Source organism: Cherax quadricarinatus, chromosome 19 (assembly GCF_038502225.1).
Source record: "Cherax quadricarinatus isolate ZL_2023a chromosome 19, ASM3850222v1, whole genome shotgun sequence".
Classification (NCBI taxonomy): Eukaryota; Metazoa; Arthropoda; class Malacostraca; order Decapoda; family Parastacidae; genus Cherax; species Cherax quadricarinatus.
This window is the reverse complement of record NC_091310.1, coordinates 536,836-559,678: the sequence shown is the minus strand read 5'-3', so window position 1 is coordinate 559,678 and position 22,843 is coordinate 536,836. Positions and strand designations below refer to the sequence as shown.

Genomic DNA, 22,843 nt, shown 5'->3' with positions numbered 1-22,843 from the left:
TTAGTACATCCAAAACCCTGAAAGGGTTAGAAGATGTGTTACCTATAACCAAACCCCTTTCTACACAAAGTTCAATCAATGTTCCCCATTATCATTTACACCTGGCACCCCAAACTTACCTACCACACCCTCTCTACATGCTTCTCCTACTTTAGCATTTAGGTCCCCTACCACAAATACTCTCTAATTTGTTTCAAAAGTTCCTACACAGTCACTTAACATCTCCCAAAATTTCTCTCTCTCATCTACACTCCTCTCTTCTCCAGGTGCATACACACTTATTATGACCCAATTTTCACATCTGACCCTTATTTTAATCCACATAATCCTTGAATTTATACATTTATACACTCAGTATAATTATTATCTTACCTTCCACGAGACGCCAGCATTTTGTTGCCTTGATCCATACACTGAGAAGCAAGAAACATATGCATTATTTACTATAATTATTATTAAGAAATTAGTATATTAAAATAAAGCAATAGGATACAATGGAAGGGAAAGGAGCTAAGATGCAAGGAGTGATCCACCAGCAAATGAGAATATAAAAAATCCTTTTTTAAACCCTTAGCTGTAACCTGAGGGGACCCTACCATCTCTTTTCAATGGACATTTACCAACTTAAAAGTGAAGATATTGTGGTCTTTAAGCCTATTTACAGGTTGGCAAAAATTTTACTTCCTGAATGTTTATTTTATAGTACTTAGGATATCTAAACTGTCATATATGAGTGCCTCTGCAAGGACAGTGATTATGCATGAGTGATGGTGACAGTGTTGAATGATGATGAAAATTTTTTCTTACTTTTCGGGGTCACCCTACCTCAGTGGGAAATGGCCAATGTGTTACATATATATAAAAAAAAAGGGTGGTGTGAATAAAGCAAAAGAGGAAACTGTCAAGAGTGTTAGGAGCAAGATGAGTTGACCAAGAGAGTGAATAACTCTCTGGTTATAAATAATAAATAAATATATAAATTTTTATTTCTTTGCAAAGCTTACAATGTGTGGTTTACATATTATAAAATTTTAATTATAAGGAATGCCTCTAGCATGCCTAGGTATTTCAGGCAGACTAATCCTAATTCTTACTCTAAACTGACACAGGTTATGAAGCAGTGCATTTTAATATAGTATCTTACTGCATACTAGGTAACTGAAGAAATGAATTAGATTTATAATAATGAGGAAGTACAAAACATATAACAAAATTAAAATTAGTAAATTTAGGGACGGGAATGATAATTCTTGGCATGATACATTGTTCCTATTGAAGCTCCTATAATGGGAGAGTTTCTTAGGCAACTTAGGCAATAGTTATACAGTGGACCCCCACCTTACGATCAGCTCCCGACTCGACCAATTACGTAAGTGTATTTTTGTAAATACTTTTGTACGTGTATTTTTGGTGGTCTGAAACGGACTAATTTAATTCACAATATTCCTTATGGGAACAAATTTAGTCGGTAACGGCACCTGAACAGACTTCTGGTATGAAATAATATCGTAAGGCGGGGGTCCATTGTATTAGGAATTTTATGTTTACAGTCATTTGGGTGAGTGTAAGTGTAAATTAGGGGGAATCACAGATATTGAGAGTAAGTCTATTTTGTTTTGGATGTGTGCATGATACGAATAAGAGATTGATGGAAGGATGAAGAGGATGTCCCAGGGAAAAGTTAGGGTATGAAGGAAGTTAGAATAGTAAGGACTTCGGTATCCAACAGACGTGTGTGAGTGTTACAGAAGATTTGAGACAAGTAGTTATTGAGATTTTGTGTGGTATTGAAATCTGAGCAAGGTAGGGTCAATGCCCTCATGACCTGGTCTATGACCAGACCTGCACAGCTTCAGTTTTAGGGTTGGTTGAGATGTTACAGTCAGGAACATCATTTAAACAGTGATGTCTGTGCACTACTTGAGAGACAGCTACAGAAAACGTGATGGTGAATGCTTTTTCTAAGGGTTACCCTACTTTGTTGGAAAAAGCGAATGCAAGAAAAGTAAATATGACTTACTATGAAGAATCAGGCCTGTGTTTGGCCTGAACTTTAATTTTTTTTGAAGGGGGCTACTCGATTCATCGTACTCAGTAAAAATTCTTTTCCCCTTCCTGCCTGTAGAAAAATAATTAAAAACACTGCATAACTTATTAATCTTCAAACACAAATTAATCTTCAATATAAATGCTGGATGAAAAAGGCACACAAAACAGCATAAGCCTTAATAATAATGTTGGTTGGGATCTTTATTAAACTAATCTGATAAAGCTTCTTGAACATAAGAACTGAGGAAGACTGTAGCAGACCTACTGGCCCAAACAAGACAAAAACAATATCACAATAGAGGCTTATGTTTTGTGTGTGCCTTTCTCATCCACTTGTCTGCTCACAGCCTCCTCTTCCTATATATAAATGCTATAAAAGTAAATAGGTAGTAGGTTGGTAGACAGCAACCACCCAGGGAGGTACTACCGTCCTGCTAAGTGAGTGTAAAATGAAAGCCAGTAATTGTTTTACATGATGGTAGGATTGCTGGTGTCTTTTGTCTGTCTCATAAATATGCAAGATTACAGGAACGTCTTGCTACTTCAACTTACACTTAGGTCACACTACACATACATGTACACATTTATTTATACACACTCATCTGAGTTTGATTTTATCTTAATAGTTCTTGGTCTTATTACTTTTTCTTTTATATCCATGGGGAAGTGGAATAGGAATCTTTCCTCAGTAAGCCATGCGTGTTGTAAGAGTCAACTAAAATGCCAGGAACAATGGGCTAGTAACCCCATTTCCTGTAAAGATTACTAAAAAGAATAAGAAGAAGAAAACTGTCAAAGTGGGAAGTCTGAATGTGCGTGGATGTTGTGCAAATGATAAGAAAGAGACGATTATGGATGTTATGATTGAGAAGAAGCTGGATGTCCTGGGGGTGGGAGTGTTTCAGTGGAGAGGAATAAATGGGATTAGGTCAGGGGTTTCAAATAGAGTTAGAGCTAAAGAATGAGTAGCAATAATGTTGAAGAATAAGCTATGGCAGGAAAAGAGGGACTATAAATGTATTAATTCAAGGATTATGTGGAGTAAAATAAAGGTTGGATGTGAAAAGTGGGTTATAGCAAGCGTATATGCACCTGGAGAAGAGAGAAGTGTAGAGGAGAGACAGAGAGATTTTGGGAAATGTTGAGTGAATGCGTGGGGAGATTTGAACCATATGTGAGAGTACTTGTGGTTGGGGATTTCAATGCTGAAGTGGGTAAAAATGTTATGGAGGGAGTAGTAGGTAAATTTGGGGTGCCAGGGGTAAATGTAAATGGGGAGCCTTTAACTGAGCTATGTGTAGAAAGAGATTTGGTAATGAGTAATAGATATTTTATGAAAAAGAGGATAAATAAATATGCAAGGTATGAAGTAGCACGTAATGAAAGTAGTTTGTTAGATATTGTATTGGTGGATAAAAGGATGATGGGTAGGCTCCAGGATGTACATGTTTATAGAGGGGCAACTGATATATTGGATCATTATTTAGTTGTAGCTACAGTTTGAGTAAGAGGTAGATGGGACAAGAGGAAGGTGGCAACAACAAGTAAGAGGGAGGTGAAAATGTATAAACTAAGGGAGGAGGAAGTTTGGGTGAGATATAAGCGACTATTGGAAGAAAGGTGGGCTAGTGCAAAGATGAGTAGTGGGGGGGGAGGGCAGTGAAGAGAGTTGGAATAGTTTTAAAAATGCAGTACTAGAATGTGGGGCAGAAGTTTGTGGTTACAGGAGGGTGAGGGCAGGAGGAAAGAGGAGTGATGGGTGGAATGATGAAGTAAAGGGTGTGATAAAAAAGAAAAAGTTAGCTTATGAGAGATTTTTACAAAGCAGAAGTGTTATAAGAAGAGCAGAGTATATGGAGAGTAAAAGAAAGGTGAAGAGAGTGGTGAGAGAGTGCAAAGGGAGAGCAGATGATAGAGTGGGAGAGGCACTGTCAAGAAATTTTAATGAAAATAAGAAATTTTGGAGTGAGTTAAACAAGTTAAGAAAGCCTAGGGAACGTATGGATTTGTCAGTTAAAAACAGAGTAGGGGAGTTAGTAGATGGGGAGATGGAGGTATTAGGTAGATGGCGAGAATATTTTGAGAAACTTTTAAATGTTGAGGAAGAAAGGGAGGCAGTAATTTCATGCACTGGCCAGGGAGGTATACCATCTTTTAGGGGTGAAGAAGAGCAGAATGTAAGTGTGGGGGAGGTACGTGAGGCATTACGTGGAATGAAAGGGGGTAAAGCAGCTGGAACTGATGGGATCATGACAGAAATGTTAAAAGCAGGGGGACACATAGGGTTGGAGTGGTTGGTACTACTTTTGTTTAATAAATGTATGAAAGAAGGGAAGGTACCTAGGGATTGGTGGAGAGCATGTATAGTCCCTTTATATTAAAGGGAAGGGGGACAAAAGAGATTGTAAAAATTATAGAGGAATAAGTTTACTGAGTATACCAGGAAAAGTGTACGGTAGGGTTATAATTGAAAGAATTAGAGGTAAAACAGAATGTAGGATTGCGGATGAGCAAGGAGGTTTCAGAGTGGGTAGGGGATGAATAGAACAAGTGTTTACATTGAAGCATATATGTCAACAGTATTTAGATAAAGGTAGGGAAGTTTTTATTGCATTTATGGATTTAGAAAAGGCATATGATAGAGTGGATAGAGGAGCAATGTGGCAGATGTTGCAAGTATATGGAATAGGTGGTAGGTTATTAAATGCTGTAAAGAGTTTTTATGAGGATAGTGAGGTTCACGTTAGGGTGTGTAGAAGAGAGGGAGACTACTTCCCGGTAAAAGTAGGTCTTAGACAGGGATGTGTAATGTCACCATGGTTGTTTAATATATTTATAGATGGGGTTGTAAAGGAAGTAAATGCTAGTGTTCGGGAGAGGGGTGGGATTAAATTATGGGGAATCAAACACAAAATGGGAATTGACACAGTTACTTTTTGCTGATGATACTGTAGGTAGCAGGTTGGTAGACAGCAACCACCCAGGGAAGTACTACCGTCCTGCCAGATGACTGTGAAACAGAAACCTGTAACTGTTTTATATGATGGTAGGATTGCTGGTGTCTCTTTCTGTCTTATAAACATGCTAGATAACAAGGATATCTTGCTATTCCTACTGACACTTTGGTCACACTTCACAGACATGCACATGCACATGCACAAATATATATATATATATATATATATATATATATATATATATATATATATATATATATATATATATATATATATATATATATATATACATATATGTTGTAAGAGAAGTAAATGCGAGGGTCTTGGCAAGAGGCGTGGAGTTAAAAGATAAAGAATCACACATAAAGTGGGAGTTATCACAGTTGCTATTTGCTGATGACACTGTGCTCTTGGGAAATTCTGAAGAGAAGTTGCAGAGAGTGGTGGATGAATTTGGTAGGGTGTGCAAAAGAAGAAAATTAAAAGTGAATACAGGAAAGAGTAAGGTTATGAGGATAACAAAAATATTAGGTGATGAAAGATTGGATATCAGATTGGAGGGAGAGAGTATGGAGGAGGTGAATGTATTCAGATATTTGGGAGTGGACGAGTCAGCGGATGGGTCTATGAAAGATGAGGTGAATCATAGAATTGATGAGGGGAAAAGGGTGAGTGGTGCACTTAGGAGTCTGTGGAGACAAAGAACTTTGTCCTTGGAGGCAAAGAGGGGAATGTATGAGAGTATAGATTTACCAACGCTCTTATATGGGTGTGAAGCATGGGTGATGAATGTTGCAGCGAGGAGAAGGCTGGAGGCAGTGGAGATGTCATGTCTGAGAGCAATGTGTGGTGTGAATATAATGCAGAGAATTCGTAGTTTGGAAGTTAGGAGGAGGTGCGGGATTACCAAAACTGTTGTCCAGAGGGCTGAGGAAGGGTTGTTGAGGTGGTTCGGACATGTGGAGAGAATGGAGCGAAACAGAATAACTTCAAGAGTGTATCAGTCTGTAGTGGAAGGAAGGAGGGGTAGGGATCGGCCTAGGAAAGGTTGGAGGGAGGGGGTAAAGCAGGTTTTGTGTGCGAGGGGCTTGGACTTCCAGCAGGCATGCGTGAGCGTGTTTGATAGGAATGAATGGAGACAAATGGTTTTTAATACTTGACATGCTGTTGGAGTGTGAGCAAAGTAACATTTATGAAGGGGTTCAGGGAAACCGGCAGGCCGGACTTGAGTCCTGGAGATGGGAAGTACAGTGCCTGCACTCTGAAGGAGGGGTGTTAATGTTGCAGTTTAAAAACTGTAGTGTAAAGCACCCTTCTGGTAAGACAGTGATGGAGTGAATGATGGTGAAAGTTTTTCTTTTTCGGGCCACCCTGCCTTGGTGGGAATCGGCCAGTGTGATAATAAAAAAAAATATATATATATATATACATATATATATTTTCTTTTTTTTTCAACAAGTCGGCCATCTCGCACAGAGGCAGGGTGACCCAAAAAAGAAAGAAAATCCCCAAAAAGAAAATACTTTCATCATTCAACACTTTCACCACACTCACACATTATCACTGTTTTTACAGAGGTGCTCAGAATACAACAGTTTAGAAGCATACACATATAAAGATACACAACATATCCCTCCAAACTGCCAATATCCCAAACCCCTCCTTTAAAGTGCAGGCATTGTACTTCCCATTTCCAGGACTCAAGTCCGACTATATGAAAATAACCAGTTTCCCTGAATCCCTTCACTAAATATTACCCTACTCACACTCCAACAGATCGTCAGGTCCCAAGTACCATTCGTCTCCATTCACTCCTATCTAACATGCTCACGCACGCTTGCTGGAAGTCCAAGCCCCTTGCCCACAAAACCTCCTTTACCCCCTCTCTCCAACCCTTTCGAGGACGACCCCTACCCCACCTTCCTTCCCCTATAGATTTATATGCTTTCCATGTCATTCTACTTTGATCCATTCTCTCTAAATGACCAAACCACCTCAACAACCCCTCTTCTGCCCTCTGACAAATACTTTTATTAACTCCACACCTTTTCTTAATTTCCACACTCCGAATTTTCTGCATAATATTTACACCACACATTGCCCTTAACCCTTTGAGGGTCGACAGGCCCTCTCCGAAACTCGTTCTCAGGGTCGGCCAAATTTCAAAAAAAAAAAAAAATTATTTTTTCTTATGAAAAAAATAGAGTATTTTTTTCTAAACATTATAGGCTAAACAAAAAAATTTTAACGTCAATACTTACCGAGATATGGAGGTGTGAAATTTGCCAAAATTGAACAACATATGGTAACATCGCCGACTGCCGTCACCCGGTATTTTTCTATTTACTTTTTTATGTACTATTTTCAATTTTTTTTCAATTTTTCTTTTTCTGAGTAACTTTTATGGCCTCTGAGGCCAACATGATCAGTATTTTGTAAGTTATTTCTTTTTCAATACTACACAATAAGGGCATAAACACTGTTGTCATTATTTTGTTTACAGAAAATATTTACAGAAACAAACAATATGAAATGTTGTTTATTACTATTTTTCTATATTTTATATACACATATACAGTCACAGGACATGTTTCTAGAAGTTCTGCAGCCTGTGGAACTCTTTGAAACATGGTGTCATGCACAGTGGAGTTTTGCACTCCTCACACATAAAACGAGTGTCTCTGCGTTGTCGTGGGCGTTTTTTTGTATGTGAACAGACGTAACACCTCTTCTGAGCCTTTTTCTTCAAAGCAGTAGCAGGCAGTTTTACCAGGAAGTGATCACCATGCTTCAGACGAGCAGGTAGTTGTTGATAATTTGGTGGGCGGTCAATTGCAGGTGCATTTCCTTGGTACTTGAATACTATTTGTCTGATGACAAACAGAATTCGCCGTACTGTGGTTTGTTTCTGGTGCTCATCTTATACATATTATAAGCATTGAGCATGGAAATGTCCAGAAGATGGAAAAACAGTTTGATGTACCACTTATAACTCTTGCGAACACAATCAGCAAACCCAATCTGCATGTCACATTTGTCCACTGAACGCATGTTGAAGGTGTAATCAATCACAGCTGCAGGCTTTAGAATGGGTTCATTTCTCTCTCTATGCTGCCTGCCACTGTCTGCCATTTCATTAGGGTGAATTGATGACAACAGTGTGACATCTCGTTTGTCATGCCACCGAAATGCCATGATGTCATTGGCAGCAAACGCCTGCACCTCACCTCTGCGAGTGCCAGCATCAAACCTGGGCATATGTTTTCGATTTGCACGCACTGTGCCACACACATCTGTCATGTTCACTCGCAAAAAATCACTGAGTGAGGGGCTTGTGTACCAGTTATCTGTATATAATATATGCCCCTTACCAAGGTATGGTTCTATCATTGTTCGAACCACATCACCTGAGATGCCCAATAACTTCCTGGTATTTTGCAATGTATAACTTCCAGTGTACACAAGAATATCCAATACCAGACCACTGTAACAATCACAAAGCACAAACAACTTTATACCAAAGCGTTTCCTCTTGCTTGGTATGTACTGCTTGAAAGAGAGTCTTCCTTTGAACAGAATCAAAGACTCGTCAATTACAAGCTTCCTGAAGGGATAAAAATGAGTACTGAATTTCTGTTTCAGATACACAAACACATTCCTAATCTTATATAACCTGTCAGTTCTGTCAGGCCTGGTTTTATCTGAGAAGTGAAGCATACGTAACATTAGCACAAATCGATTCACTGGCATTATATCACTGAAACCTGGTGTTGCAATCAGGGGGTCTGTTGACCAGTATGATTTCACTTTGTGCTTATACACATGTGGCATAAGCATTATTGTGGCAAAGAAAAGATACATCTCAGCCACAGTTGCCTCCTTCCATTGGTGTAGACGTGATTTTGGTGAAAGTATTGTGTTTGCCATGGTGTACTCGTAGTATGTGTTGCTTTCCATGACAATACTTTTCATCAGTGGTTCGTCAAAGAATAACTCGAAACATTCCAGTTCAGTGGCATTGTTCCCAAGTGCACAAGATGGCCGTATTCCACTTTGGCTGCCATCAAACTGGTGGGGATTTGGAACAAAATTGACAGCTTCCTGCCAATCCCAGGTGCGGTCTGCTGGTGGGTACTGGACAATGACAGGTGGTTGTGGTTGTGGAGGTTGTGGTTGTGGAGGTTGTGGTTGTGGAGGTTGTGGTTGTGGAGGCTGGTGTGGTGGGGGATGGTGGCCTTTGTTCTAGATCAGCTGAGGCAGCGGCGTGGCTGGCAGCGTGGGTGGCAGCATGGCCCACTGCTGGTGCCTCACCGCCGGCACCACTACCACCAAGCACATTTTCCATCCCAACTGCAACAGTATCTTCGTCATTTTCACTGTCTGTTCCTGTTGTACAGCCACGGGATGTACTCCGAGATACACTCCTTCCCCTTGGTATAACATATGGCACACTTCCAGAGCGCATATATCGTCGTATATACTGACGCTTCACTGGGGAATATTGCACTTCACTATCACTACTGGAACTAGTTTGAAGAGCTTGTAGTTCATATTCACTATCACTATCATCACCCATGCTCTCATCTGAGTCTGGGATTTGGGAAAATAGAAGTTTCCTCTTGGGTTCTGGAACAACTGAACGTGAACACGAGGGCCCAGCACCAGAGGTGGAAGGCTGAGGGTCGTCTGGGTTTTCTTCACTATTACCGATATTATGGTCATTAGTTTCGGTCAAAACCTCACTAAAACCACGAAACTCATCTTCACTGGCACTTCCATCACTATTAGAACTGTCACTGGGGAACAAAAGTGTCCCAATTCGCCGAGGAGTGAGGAGCTTCTTACCGCGAGGCATGGTGGACATTGTTTACTAAGAGGGCATTCCCACAATGCACCACTGGGTCCCAGATTTTTTTTCTACCGCGCACACTGACCACGCAGACCCATTCTCTCACACCTAGGCCTATCAGCCTTTTCGCGCGAGATTTGAGGCCGCTAGAATTTATGCGTACTAGTACGTCAAAACCCCCTACGCGTAAGACGTACTAGTACGACGAAAACCCTCAAAGGGTTAAACAGGACATCTCCACTGCCTCCAACTGTCTCCTCGCTGCTGCATTTACCACCCAAGCTTCACACCCATATAAGAGTGTTGGTACTACTATACTTTCATACATTCCCTTCTTTGCCTCCATAGATAACGTTTTTTGACTCCACATTTACCTCAACGCACCACTCACCTTTTTTCCCTCATCAATTCTATGATTAACCTCATCCTTCATAAATCCATCCACCGACACGTCAACTCCCAAGTATCGGAAAACATTCACTTCTTCCATACTCCTCGTCCCCAACTTGATATCCAATTTTTCTTTATCTAAATCATTTGATACCCTCATCACCTTACTCTTTTCTATGTTCACTTTCAACTTTCTACCTTTACACACATTCCCAAACTCATCCACTAACCTTTGCAATTTTTCTTTAGAATCTCCCATAAGCACAGTATCATCAGCAAAAAGTAACTGTGTAAATTCCCATTTTGAATTTGATTCCCCAAAATTTAATCCCACCCCTCTCCCGAACACCCTAGCATTTACTTCCTTTACAACCCCATCTATAAATATATTAAACAACCATGGTGACATTACACATCCCTGTCTAAGACCTACTTTTACCGGGAAGTAATCTCCCTCTCTTCTACACACCCTAACCTGAGCCTCACTATCCTCATAAAAACTCTTTACAGCATTTAATAACTTACCACCTATTCCATATACTTGCAACATCTGCCACATTGCTCCTCTATCCACTCTATCATATGCCATTTCTAAATCAATAAATGCAATAAAAATTTCCCTACCTTTATCTAAATACTGTTCACATATATGCTTCAATGTAAACACTTGATCTACACATCCCCTACCCACTCTGAAACCTCCTTGCTCATCCGCAATCCTACATTCTGTCTTACCTCTTATTCTTTCAATTATAACCCTACCGTACACTTTTCCTGGTATACTCAGTAAACTTATTCCTCTATAATTTTTACAGTCTCTTTTGTCCCCTTTCCCTTTATATAAAGGGACTATACATGCTCTCCGCCAATCCCTAGGTACCTTCCCCTCTTTCATACATTTATTAAACAAAAGTACCAACCACTCCAACGCTATATCCCCCCCTGCTTTTAACATTTCTGTCATGATCCCATCAGTTCCAGCTGCTTTACCCCCTTTCATTCTACGTAATGCCTCACGTACCTCCCCCACACTTACATTCTGCTCTTCTTCACTCCTAAAAGATGGTATACCTCCCTGACCAGTGCATGAAATTACTGCCTCTCTTTCTTCCTTAACATTTAAAAGTTCCTCAAAATATTCTCGCCATCTACCTAATACCTCCATCTCCCCATCTACTAACTCCCCTACTCTGTTTTTAACTGACAAATCCATACTTTCCCTAGGCTTTCTTAACTTGTTTAACTCACTCCAAAATTTTTTCTTATTTTCATTAAAATTTCTTGACAGTGCCTCTCCCACTCTATCATTTGCTCTCCTTTTGCACTCTCTTTACCTTTCTTTTACTCTCCATATACTCTGCTCTTCTTATAACACTTCTGCTTTGTAAAAACCTCCCATAAGCTACCTTTTTCTCTTTTATCACACCCTTTACTTCATTCCACCAATCGCTCCTCTTCCCTCCCGCACCCACTTTCCTGTAACCACAAACTTCTGCTGAACACTCTAACACTACATTTTTAAACCTACCCCATACCTCTTCGACCCCATTGCCTATGCTCTCATTAGCCCATCTATCCTCCAATAACTGTTTATATCTTACCCTAACTGCCTCCTCTTTTAGTTTATAAACCTTCACCTCTCTCTTACTTGTTGCTTCTATTTTACTTGTATCCCATCTACCTTTTACTCTCACTGTAGCTACAACTAAAAAGTGATCTGATATATCTGTGGCCCCTCTATAAACATGTACATCTTGAAGTCTATTCAGTAGTCTTTTTTATACCAATACATAGTCCAACAAACTACTGTCATTTTGCCATACATCATATCTTGTATATTTATTTATCCACTTTTTCTTGAAATATGTATTACCTATAACTAAACCCCTTTCTATACAAAGTTCAATCAAAGGGCTCCCATTATCATTTACACCTGGCACCCCAAACTTACCTACCACACCCTCTCTAAAATTTTCTCCTATTTTAGCATTCAGGTCCCCTACCACAATTACTCTCTCACTTGGTTCAAAGGCTCCTATACATTCACTTAACATCTCCCAAAATCTCTCTCTCTTCTCTACATTCCTCTCTTCTTCAGGTGCATACACACTTATTATGACCCACTTTTCGCATCCAACCTTTACTTTAATCCACATAATTCTTGAATTTACACATTCATATTCTCTTTTCTCCTTCCATAACTGATCCTTCAACATTACTGCTACCCCTTCCTTTGCTCTAACTCTCTCAGATACTCCAGATTTAATCCCATTTATTTCCCCCCACCGAAACTCCCCTACCCCCTTCAGCTTTGTTTCGCTTAGAGCCAGGACATCCAACTTCTTTTCATTCATAACATCAGCAATCATCTGTTTCTTGTCATCCGCACTACATCCACGCACATTCAAGCATCCCAGTTTTATAAAGTTTTTCGTCTTCTCTTTTTTAGTAAATGTCTACAGGAGAAGGGGTTACTAGCCCATTGCTCCCGGCATTTTAGTCGCCTCATACGACACGCATGGCTTACGGAGGAAAGATTCTTTTTCACTTCCCCATGGACAATTGAAGAAATAAAGAAGAACAAGAGCTATTTAGAAAAAGGAGAAAAACCTAGATGTATGTATAAATATATATATATGCATGTGCGTGTCTGTGAAGTGTGACCAAAATTTAAGTAGGAGTAGCAATATATCCCTGTTATCTAGCGTGTTTATGAGACAGAAAAAGAAACCAGCAATCCTACCATCATGCAAAACAGTTACAAGTTTCTGTTTCACAGTCATCTGGCAGGACGGTAGTACTTCCCTGGGTGGTTGCTGTCTACCAACCTACTTTATATATATATATATATATATATATATATATATATATATATATATATATATGGTAGAGTTATAATTGAAAGAATTAAGAGTAAGACGGAGAATAGGATAGCAGATGAACAAGGAGGCTTTAGGAAAGGTAGGGGGTGTGTGGACCAGGTGTTTACAGTGAAACATATAAGTGAACAGTATTTAGATAAGGCTAAAGAGGTCTTTGTGGCATTTATGGATTTGGAAAAGGCGTATGACAGGGTGGATAGGGGGGCAATGTGGCAGATGTTGCAAGTGTATGGTGTAGGAGGTAGGTTACTGAAAGCAGTGAAGAGTTTTTACGAGGATAGTGAGGCTCAAGTTAGAGTATGTAGGAAAGAGGGAAATTTTTTCCCAGTAAAAGTAGGCCTTAGACAAGGATGTGTGATGTCACCGTGGTTGTTTAATATATTTATAGATGGGGTTGTAAGAGAAGTAAATGCGAGGGTCTTGGCAAGAGGCGTGGAGTTAAAAGATAAAGAATCGCACACAGGGTGGGAGTTGTCACAGCTGCTCTTTGCTGATGACACTGTGCTCTTGGGAGATTCTGAAGAGAAGCTGCAGAGATTGGTGGATGAATTTGGTAGGGTGTGCAAAAGAAGAAAATTAAAGGTGAATACAGGAAAGAGTAAGGTTATGAGGATAACAAAAAGATTAGGTGATGAAAGATTGAATATCAGATTGGAGGGAGAGAGTATGGAGGAGGTGAACGTATTCAGATATTTGGGAGTGGACGTGTCAGCGGATGGGTCTATGAAAGATGAGGTGAATCATAGAATTGATGAGGGAAAAAGAGTGAGTGGTGCACTTAGGAGTCTGTGGAGACAGAGAACTTTGTCCTTGGAGGCAAAGAGGGGAATGTATGAGAGTATAGTTTTACCAACGCTCTTATATGGGTGTGAAGCATGGGTGATGAATGTTGCAGCGAGGAGAAGGCTGGAGGCAGTGGAGATGTCATGTCTGAGGGCAATGTGTGGTGTGAATATAATGCAGAGAATTCGTAGTTTGGAAGTTAGGAGGAGGTGCGGGATTACCAAAACTGTTGTCCAGAGGGCTGAGGAAGGGTTGTTGAGGTGGTTCGGACATGTAGAGAGAATGGAGCGAAACAGAATAACTTCAAGAGTGTATCAGTCTGTAGTGGAAGGAAGGCGGGGTAGGGGTCGGCCTAGGAAGGGTTGGAGGGAGGGGGTAAAGGAGGTTTTGTGTGCGAGGGGCTTGGACTTCCAGCAGGCATGCGTGAGCGTGTTTGATAGGAGTGAATGGAGACAAATGGTTTTTAATACTTGACGTGCTGTTGGAGTGTGAGCAAAGTAACATTTATGAAGGGATTCAGGGAAACCGGCAGGCCGGACTTGAGTCCTGGAGATGGGAAGTACAGTGCCTGCACTCTGAAGGAGGGGTGTTAATGTTGCAGTTTAAAAACTGTAGTGTAAAGCACCCTTCTGGCAAGACAGTGATGGAGTGAATGATGGTGAAAGTTTTTCTTTTTCGGGCCACCCTGCCTTTTTTGGGAATTGGCCAGTGTGATAATAAAAATAATAATAAATATATATATATATATATATATACATATATATACATAATATATATATATATATATATATACATATATATATATATATATATATATATATATATATATATATATATATATATACAGTGGACCCCCGGTTAACGATTTTAATCCGTGCAAGAGGGCTCATCGTTATGCGAAATAATCGTTATGCGAATGAATTTTCCCCATAAGAAATAATGGAAATCAAATTAATCCGTGCAAGACGCCCAAAAGTATGAAAAAAAATTTTTTTTACCACATGAAATGTTAATTTTAATACACACAAACTGAAAAAGGCATGCACAATTAAATGACACTTACTTTTATTGAAGATCTGGTGATGATTGATGGGATGGGAGGAGGGGAGAGCATTATCTTCTTACTGTTTAGAAGGGGAATCCCCTTCCATTACGACTTGAGGTAGCAAGTCCTTTTCCGGGGTTACTTCCCTTCTTCTTTTAATGCCACTAGGACCAGCTTGAGAGTCACTGGACCTCTGTCGCACAACAAATCTGTCCATAGAGCTCTGTACCTCCCGTTCCTTTACGATTTGTCTAAAATGGGCCACAACATTGTCATTGAAATAGTCACCAGCACGGCTTGCAACAGCTGTGTCAGGGTGATTTTCATCTATAAAGGTTTGCAGTTCAACCCACTGTGCACACATTTCCTTAATCTTTGAAGTAGGCACAATGGATTCCACAACTGGCATAGGCTTCTCAGGGTTAGCCCCAAACCCTTCAAAATCTTTCTTAATTTCCATACTAATTCTCACCCTTTTTACCACAGGGTTGGCACTAGAAGCATTCTTGGGGCCCATGGTCACTTATTTTCCAGAAACAGCACCGAAAATACTGTAATAATACGAAATATTCCGAGTGTATGCTTGGATGTTACCGCGGAGGCTGGCTGGTAAACAATGGGACGGAGCGGCACATGTGAGGCTGGCTGAGGGCACATTGGACGCGTCTCGGACGAAAATCGGTATGCGGGTTTTTAATCGGTATGCGGGGCAAAAATTTTGCGATAAAAGTAATCGTTATGCGGAAAAATCGCTATGCGATGCCATCGTTATGCGGGGGTCCACTGTATATATATATATATATATATATATATATATATATATATATATATATATATACATATATATATATATATATATTATGCAAAACAACCACTCTGAAAGAATAGAGAAATTCCAAGCGCTTTCGTGACTACTCACATTATCAAGGAACTATGAAAGTAAAGCATCCAAGGAAGCTATATAAGGGGTCTGGTCGGCACCTCACTATCAGATCCCACAACGGTTTAAACACCTGACGCGCTCCGACCCAACTTGGAAAGGTCCTTGGCACAACTCACCCCACAAACTATTCTACCCAAGAAATAAGAAATTTTAAAGATTATTTGTCCAGTGTATTATTAAATTCTTCCCAAATTCTATTAATTATAAATGGATCTAATTTATATAAACCAAAGGAAATATTCATATTATTGTCAAAACTGCTTTTTATGAAACAAAAAGCAGTTTCGACAATAATATGAATATTTCCTTTGGTTTATATAAATTAGATCCATTTATAATTAATAGAATTTGGGAAGAATTTAATAATACACTGGACAAATAATCTTTAAAATTTCTTATTTCTTGGGTAGAATAGTTTGTGGGGTGAGTTGTGCCAAGGACCTTTCCAAGTTGGGTCGGAGCGCGTCAGGTGTTTAAACCGTTGTGGGATCTGATAGTGAGGTGCCGACCAGACCCCCTATATAGCTTCCTTGGATGCTTTACTTTCATAGTTCCTTGATAATGTGAGTAGTCACGAAAGCGCTTGGAATTTCTCTATTCTTTCAGAGTGGTTGTTTTGCATATTCTGAAATCACCTGTTTACTGTGATCTTATTGCATATATATATTATATATATATTATATATTATATATTATATATATATTATATATATATATATATATATATATATATATATATATATATATATATATATATATATATATATAAATAATGTAGTAGGTTGGTAGACAGCAACCACCCAGGGAGGTACTACCGTCCTGCCAAGTGAGTGTAAAACGAAGCCTGTGATTGTTTTACATGATGGTAGGATTGCTGATGTCTTTTGTCTGTCTCATAAATATGCAAGATTACAGGCATGTCTTGCTACTTCTACTTACACTTAGGTCACACTACACATACATGTACACATTTATTTATACACACTCATCTGAGTTTTCTTTGATTTTATCTTAATAGTTCTTGGTCTTATTAATTTTCCTTTTATATCCATGGGGAAGTGGAATAAGAATCTTTCCTCCGTAAGCCATGCGTGTTGTAAAAGTCAACTAAAATGCCGGGAACAATGGGCTAGTAACCCCTTTTCCTGTAAAGATTACTAAAAAGAATAAGAAGAAGAAAATTGTCAAAGTGGGAAGTCTGAATGTGCGTGGATGTTGTGCAGATGATAAGAAAGAGATGATTGTGGATGTTATGAATGAGAAGAAGCTGGATGTCCTGGCTTTAAGTGAAACAAAGCTGAAGGGGGTGGGAGAGTTTCAGTGGAGAGGAATAAATGGGATTAGGTCAGGGGTTTCAAATAGAGTTAGAGCTAAAGAAGGAGTAGCAATAATGTTGAAGGATAAGCTATGGCAGGAAAAGAGGGACTATAAATGTATTAATTCAAGGATTATGTGGAGTAAAATAAAGATTGGATGTGAAAAGTGGGTTATAATAAGCGTGTATGCACCTGGAGAAGAGAGAAGTGTAGAGGAGAGAGAGAGATTTTGGGAAATGTTGAGTGAATGCATGGGGAGTTTTGAATCAAGTGTGAGAGTAATGGTGGTTGGGGATTTCAATGCTAAAGTGGGTAAAAATGTTATGGAAGGAGTAGTAGGTAAATTTGGGGTGCCAGGGGTAAATGTAAATGGGGAGCCTTTAATTGAGCTATGTGTAGAAAGAAATTTGGTAATAAGTAATACATATTTTATGAAAAAGAGGATAAATAAATATACAAGGTATGATGTAGCACGTAATGAAAGTAGTTTATTAGATTATGTATTGGTGGATAAAAGGTTGATGGGTAGGCTCCAGGATGTACATGTTTATAGAGGGGCAACTGATATATCGGATCATTATTTAGTTGTAGCTACAGTTAGAGTAAGAGGTAGATGGGAAAAGAGGAAGGTGGCAACAACAAGTAAGAGGGAGGTGAAAGTGTATAAACTAAGGGAGGAGGAAGTTCGGGTGAGATATAAGCGACTATTGGCAGAAAGGTGGGCTAGTGCAAAGATGAGTAGTGGGGGGGTTGAAGAGGGTTGGAATAGTTTTAAAAATGCAGTATTAGAATGTGGGGCAGAAGTTTGTGGTTATAGGAGGGTGGGGGCAGGAGGAAAGAGGAGTGATTGGTGGAATGATGAAGTAAAGGGTGTGATAAAAGAGAAAAAGGTAGCTTATGAGAGGTTTTTACAAAGCAGAAGTGTTATAAGAAGAGCAGAGTATATGGAGAGTAAAAGAAAGGTAAAGAGAGTGGTGAGAGAGTGCAAAAGGAGAGCAGATGATAGAGTGGGAGAGGCACTGTCAAGAAATTTTAATGAAAATAAGAAAAAATTTTGGAGTGAGTTAAACAAGTTAAGAAAGCCTAGGGAAAATATGGATTTGTCAGTTAAAAACAGAGTAGGGGAGTTAGTAGATGGGGAGATGGAGGTATTGGGAAGATGGCGAGAATATTTTGAGGAACTTTTAAATGTTAAGGAAGAAACAGAGGCAGTAATTTCATGCACTGGTCAGGGAGGTATACCATCTTTTAGGAGTGAAGAAGAGCAGAATGTAAGTGTGGGGGAGGTACGTGAGGCATTACGTAAAATGAAAGGGGGTAAAGCAGCTGGAACTGATGGGATCATGACAGAAATGTTAAAAGCAGGGGGGGATATAGTGTTGGAGTGGTTGGTACTTTTGTTTAATAAATGTATGAAAGAGGGGAAGGTACCTAGGGATTGGCAGAGAGCATGTATAGTCCCTTTATATAAAGGGAAAGGGGACAAAAGAGACTGTAAAAATTATAGAGGAATAAGCTTACTGAGTATACCAGGAAAAGTGTACGGTAGGGTTATAATTGAAAGAATTAGAGGTAAGACAGAATGTAGGATTGCGGATGAGCAAGGATGTTTTAGAGTGGGTAGGGGATGTGTAGATCAGGTGTTTACATTGAAGCATATATGTGAACAGTATTTAGATAAAGATAGGGAAGTTTTTATTGCATTTATGGATTTAGAAAAGGCATATGATAGAGTGGATAGAGGAGCAATGTGGCAGATGTTGCAAGTATATGGAATAGGTGGTAAGTTATTAAATGCTGTAAAGAGTTTTTATGAGGATAGTGAGGCTCAGGTTAGGGTGTGTAGAAGAGAGGGAGAATACTTCCCGGTAAAAGTAGGTCTTAGACAGGGATGTGTAATGTCACCATGGTTGTTTAATATATTTATAGATGGGGTTGTAAAGGAAGTAAATGCTAGGGTGTTTGGGAGAGGGGTGGGATTAAATTATGGGGAATCAAATTCAAAATGGGAATTGACACAGTTACTTTTTGCTGATGATACTGTGCTTATGGGAGATTCTAAAGAAAAATTGCAAAGGTTAGTGGATGAGTTTGGGAATGTGTGTAAAGGTAGAAAGTTGAAAGTGAACATAGAAAAGAGTAAGGTGATGAGGGTGTCAAATGATTTAGATAAAGAAAAATTGGATATCAAATTGGGGAGGAGGAGTATGGAAGAAGTGAATGTTTTCAGATACTTGGGAGTTGACGTGTCGGCGGATGGATTTATGAAGGATGAGGTTAATCATAGAATTGATGAGGGAAAAAAGGTGAGTGGTGCGTTGAGGTATATGTGGAGTCAAAAAACGTTATCTATGGAGGCAAAGAAGGGAATGTATGAAAGTATAGTAGTACCAACACTCTTATATGGGTGTGAAGCTTGGGTGGTAAATGCAGCAGCGAGGAGACGGTTGGAGGCAGTGGATATGTCCTGTTTAAGGGCAATGTGTGGTGTAAATATTATGCAGAAAATTCGGAGTGTGGAAATTAGGAGAAGGTGTGGAGTTAATAAAAGTATTAGTCAGAGGGCAGAAGAGGGGTTGTTGAGGTGGTTTGGTCATTTAGAGAGAATGGATCAAAGTAGAATGACATGGAAGGCATATAAATCTATAGGGGAAGGAAGGCGGGGTAGGGGTCATCCTCGAAAGGGTTGGAGAGAGGGGGTAAAGGAGGTTTTGTGGGTAAGGGGCTTGGACTTCCAGCAAGCGTGCGTGAGCGTGTTAGATAGGAGTGAATGGAGACGAATGGTACTTGGGACCTGACGATCTGTTGGAGTGTGAGCAGGGTAATATTTAGTGAAGGGATTCAGGGAAACCGGTTATTTTCATATAGTCGGACTTGAGTCCTGGAAATGGGAAGTACAATGCCTGCACTTTAAAGGAGGGGTTTGGGATATTGGCAGTTTGGAGGGATATGTTGTGTATCTTTATATGTGTATGCTTCTAGACTGTTGTATTCTGAGCACCTCTGCAAAAACAGTGATAATGTGCGAGTGTGGTGAAAGTGTTGAATGATGATGAAAGTATTTTCTTTTTGGGGATTTTCTTTCTTTTTTTTGGGTCACCCTGCCTCGGTGGGAGACGGCCGACTTGTTGAAAAAAAAAAAAAAAAAAAAAATATATATATATATATATATAGACACACATACATACACACATACATATATACATACATATATACATACATACATACATCCAGGTGTGGTAGGTAAGTTTGGGGTGCCAGGTTCAAATGATAATGGGAGCCCTTTGATTGAACTTTGTATAGAAAGGGGTTTAGTTATAGGTAGTACATATTTTAAGAAAAAGAGGATAAATAAGTATACAAGATATGATGTAGGGCGAAATGACAGTAGTTTGTTGGATTATGTATTGGTAGATAAAAGACTGTTGAGTAGACTTCAGGATGTACATGTTTATGGAGGGGCCAGAGATATATCAGATCACTTTTTAGTTGTAGCTACACTGAGAGTGAAAGGTAGATGGAATACAAAGAGAATAGAAGCATCAGGGAAGAGAGAGGTGAAGGTTTATAAACTAAAAGAGGAGGCAATTAGGGTAAGATATAAACAGTTATTGGAGGACAGATGGGCTAATGAGAGCATAGACAATGGGGTCGAAGAGGTATGGGGTAGGTTTAAAAATGTAGTGTTAGAGTGTTCAGCAGAAGTTTGTGGTTACAGGAAAGTGGGTGCAGGAGGGAAGAGGAGTGATTGGTGGAATGATGATGTAAAGAGAGTAGTAAGGGAGAAAAAGTTAGCATATGAGAAGTTTTTACAAAGTAGAAGTGATGCAAGGAGGGAAGAGTATATGGAGAAAAAGAGAGAGGTTAAGAGAGTGGTGAAGCAATGCAAAAAGAGAGCAAATGAGAGAGTGGGTGAGATGTTATCAACAAATATTGTTGAAAATAAGAAAAAGTTTTGGAGTGAGATTAACAAGTTGAGGAAGCCTAGAGGACAAATGGATTTGTCAGTTAAAAATAGGAGAGGAGAGTTATTAAATGGAGAGTTAGTGGTATTGGGAAGATGGAGGGAATATTTTGAGGAATTGTTAAATGTTGATGAAGATAGGGAAGCTGTGATTTCATGTATAGGGCAAGGAGGAATAACATCTTGTAGGAGTGAGGAGGAGACAGTTGTGAGTGTGGGGTAAGTTCATGAGGCAGTAGGTAAAATGAAAGGGGGTAAGGCAGCTGGGATTGATGGGATAAAGATAGAAATGTTAAAAGAAGGTGAGGATATAGTTTTGGAGTGATCGGTGCTATTATTTAATAAATGTATGGAAGAGTGTAAGGTACCTAGGGATTGATAAGTCTGCTGAGTATACCTGGTAAAGTGTATGGTAGAGTTATTATTGAAAGAATTAAGAGTAAGATGGAGAATAGGATAGCAGATGAACAAGGAGGCTTTAGGAAAGGTAGGGGGTGTGTGGACCAGGCATTTACAGTGAAGCATATAAGTGAACAGTATTTAGATAAGGCTAAAGATGCTTTTGTGGCATTTATGGATTTGGGAAAGGCGTATGACAGGGTGGATAGGGGGGCAATGTGGCAGATGTTGCAGGTGTATGGTGTAGGAGGTAGGTTACTGAAAGCAGTGAAGTTTTTACAAGGATAGTGAGGCTCAAGTTAGAGTACGTAGGAAAGGGAGATTATTTCCTAGTAAAAGTAGGCCTTAGACAGGGATGTGTGATGTCACCGTGGTTGTTTAATATATTTATAGATGGGGTAGTAAGAGAAGTAAATGCAAGGGTCTTGGCAAGAGGCGTGGAGTTAAAAGATAAAGAATCATACATAAAGTGGGAGTTGTCACAGTTGCTCTTTGCTGATGACACTGCGCTCTTGGGAGATTCTGAAGAGAAGTTGCAGAGGTTGGTGGATGAATTTGGTAGGGTATGTAAAAAAATAAAAATAAAAGTGAATACAGGAAAGAGTAAGGTTTTGAGGATAACAAAAAGATTAGGTGATGAAAGATTGGATATCAGATTGAAGGGAGAGAGTATGGAGGAGGTGAATGTATTCAGATATTTGGGAGTGGACGTGTCAGCAGATGGGTCTATGAAAGATGAGATGAATCATAGAATTGATGAGGGGAAAAGGGTGAGCAGTGCTCTTAGGAGTCTGTGGAGACAAAGAACTGTGTCCTTGGAGGCAAAGAGGGGAATGTATGAGAGTATAGTTTTTACCAATGCTCTTATATGGGTGTGAAGCATGGGTGATGAATGTTGAAGCAAGGAGAAGGCTAGAGGCAGTGGAGATGTCATGTCTGAGGGCAATGTGTGGTGTGAATATAATGCAGAGAATTCATAGTTTGGAAGTTAGGAGGAGGTGCGGGATTACCAAAACTGTTGTCCAGAGGGCTGAGGAAGGGTTGTTGAGGTGGTTCGGACATGTAGAGAGAATGGAGCGAAACAGAATGACTTCAAGAGTGTATCAGTCTGTAGTGGAAGGAAGGCGGGGTAGGGGTCGGCCTAGGAAAGGTTGCAGGGAGGGGGTAAAGCAGGTTTTGTGTGCGAGGGGCTTGGACTTCCAGCAGGCATGCGTGAGCGTGTTTGATAGGAGTGAATGGAGACAAATGGTTTTTAATACTTGACATG

The 22,843-nt window shown here is 39.6% G+C and overlaps 1 protein-coding gene across 31 annotated transcripts in view; it reads right to left on the bottom strand.

The window, feature by feature from the left end:
* LOC128690345 (uncharacterized) overlaps window positions 1-22,843 on the bottom strand; it is a 125,990-nt gene that overhangs the window by 22,072 nt on the left and 81,075 nt on the right. For 21 of the 31 annotated variants that reach the window (XM_070086534.1, XM_070086532.1, XM_070086523.1 and 18 more), the window contains 2 exons: window positions 2,021-2,119; window positions 373-413 (listed from right to left, as the gene is read on the bottom strand). In XM_070086534.1, the coding sequence (XP_069942635.1) occupies window positions 373-413; window positions 2,021-2,119 (140 nt within the window). Of the gene's footprint in view, window positions 1-372; window positions 414-2,020; window positions 2,120-4,982; window positions 5,060-22,843 lie in introns of all 31 variants that reach the window. The other 10 variants (XM_070086514.1, XM_070086536.1, XM_070086511.1 and 7 more) reach the window with 3 other exon arrangements.